At 65.7% G+C, this 2,272-nt stretch overlaps 1 protein-coding gene across 1 annotated transcript in view; it reads right to left on the bottom strand.

Moving 5' to 3' along the window:
• Positions 1-70: 70 nt before the first annotated feature.
• ANGPT2 (angiopoietin 2) overlaps positions 71-2,272 on the bottom strand; it is a 30,906-nt gene continuing 28,704 nt past the window's right edge. The window contains exon 4 of the mRNA XM_004695644.2: positions 71-502. Within this exon, the coding sequence (XP_004695701.2) occupies positions 71-502 (432 nt within the window). The remainder of the gene's footprint in view (positions 503-2,272) is intronic.

Raw genomic sequence — 2,272 nt, 5'->3', positions numbered from 1 at the left:
CGGCTCCCGGCCTGCAGGCGCGCTGGCGTCCGGCGGGCGAAGGGAGGCGCCTCCTGGGCGCAGCTCGCACTCAGCTGCCGGCGGAGTTCTGGCCAGAGCCACGTCCTGAAACGCGCTTCTGGCTCATTCGTGTGCAAGGAAAACTCCTGGCGTTTCGCAGAAACAGGCCGAGTGCCGCGCACAGGGAGACCCGCGCCGCCTCTCGTGGGGCGGGATGAGGCGAGACGCAGCGGCGCTGCGGGCCCCGTCGCCCAGATGAAGCGTCTGGGTCAAAGCGGCACAGCACCTCGATGCCAGAGTCAGGCTCAGCCCCAGGCACACCGGTGCCTGTCGGGGCCCCGAGCGCCATCAGCTGGAAGGAGCCGGGTCTCCTCTGGCTTCCGAGCGCGCTGCCAAGGTCGGCCGGCACCGCGGGCTTCCCGTCGTGGTGGGCCGCCGGTGCGGTGCTGACGGGCTGCGAGTCAGCGTTTCCCACGGCGACACGCGCTTCCGGTCTCCATTCCTACGGGAAAACCAAGCAGGTCCAGTTCCGTGAGCACAGGGAGAGACTGCGGAGGGCTCAGCTCTCCTGAGGGCCTACAGAATGCGCTACAAGTCGCAGGCAGGACAAGCAGATTTTCCTCTCAGTTTAGGTTTCTGGAAGCTTTGCCGTCACTCACCCTCAGAGCTCAGCACGTTTCCAAATGAGTTCTCCTTAGCCAGAAATTACCCCCGATCACATTTCCTGGGAATATTTATGCCTGTCCCCACCCTGTGTTGGCTCGGACTTGCAGGCGCCATGGACGCCCGCCCGACCCCCCTGGAGGCCCCCGGTCGGCGCGGAGGGCGGCAGAGCTGCGCCGGCCCCTCTCGAGCAGCCGCCCGGAGCGCCGTCTACCGCGGTGACTTTTGTCCGTGGCTCAGGAAAAAGTCAAGAACAAGTTCGTTCCGTGGGACAAAATCCAACTGAAAACTGGAGTGTTGCTGGCAGAAAGCGGGCGTCTTGCGTGCCCAGGACTCCGGACACAGGAAGTTCCGCTCAGCGACAGCAGTTCAGACGGGCTCACGGCCTGGCACGCGGCCTCTCTGCGCCGAGCCCGCCCCGACGTCAGCGCCGGGCCCTGTATGAGCTGAAGGAGCAACACAAAGTCAAGGCGACAGGAGCCCTCCCGTTAACCCCCAAAGCGTGCAGTCCTGGCTTTCCCGTGAGGAAGTTGAAGCAGCAAAATCAGAGTCCAAGTACAAATCCAGCCCCCCGAACTAGAGAGGTGCGGGCCTGGTCGCACCCCACAGAGCCACCGCCAGCAGCTGCCGCGGCCTGGAGGTTGCAGGTTCAGCTCTGCCTCTCTGGGCGCCCTGGGGTTTTCCTCTGCAGGCAGTTTGGGAGACAGACCTGCTCCCAGGAAGGCGGGCCTGAGGGCTGTCTGCCACCTGCATTCACCCCGAGAATTCAAACGGGCCCCGAAGAGGGCGCCGGCACCAGGTTCTCAGACACCCCTCAAACCAAACCGGGTGAACGCGCCCTCGTCCTGACCCAGACCTGGCAGCAGCAGAAATCGCCAGGAACCCTTTAGGGCAGCAGCAGTCTTTCACCTTAGCCTCAGGCATAAACTTGCGGGCTCAGACCTCCCAGCTCCAGGCTGGCCGCAGGGTCCCGGGGCAGCTCTCCGTCAAGGCCGAGGGCTTGCGGCCCAGCACGCCCTGGGAACTGCTTGCTAGGCCTCTCACCAGCAGAGGCCCCAAACACGCACAGGTACAGGGTGCACTCATGCTGGCCAAGGGCGTGTAACACGCACTTACCAGGAGACCGACGCCAAGGGAAAGTCATCAGAAGAAAAAACGGGCCTCAGAGCGGCCGGCCGTGTGAACCCCAGCGCCATCGTGGAAGCAGGCCTTAGCGGCAGGCGCCGTGTTCACGCGGGCCACGAAGCCTCAACTTCTGCCGCCCACGCACCCGCCAGTGCCCCGGCCCGCCGGTCTTCCGGGCAGGGTCAGGAGCAGACCTTCGCGCGGCCACCAACCCAGCAGGAAGCAGGCCCCTGCGCGCTTACGGCGGCCCGTGCCATGGACGCGCCTTTCCCACGGGGCTGAGGGCGTCGCGGTGGCCAGATCTGTGGGCGGCAGCCTGAGGGTCACCCTAGGACCCCACAGTTTCTGCCGTCAGCCCAGACAGGTCACACTCGGTGCACAGGACCTTCACTAGGGCGAGCGCGGTCGCTTAGTGTCCAACAGAGGAGGGTGTGGCCTCCCGACGCCCGTCGGCTCCGGCCCCTCGTGGCCACGCCGGCCCAGG

The sequence above is a fragment of the Condylura cristata genome, unplaced genomic scaffold, assembly GCF_000260355.1.
Source record: "Condylura cristata isolate star-nosed mole 26May11 unplaced genomic scaffold, ConCri1.0 scaffold00082, whole genome shotgun sequence".
In the NCBI taxonomy this organism is placed as follows: domain Eukaryota; kingdom Metazoa; phylum Chordata; class Mammalia; order Eulipotyphla; family Talpidae; genus Condylura; species Condylura cristata.
This window is presented reverse-complemented; position numbering and strand designations above follow the sequence as displayed.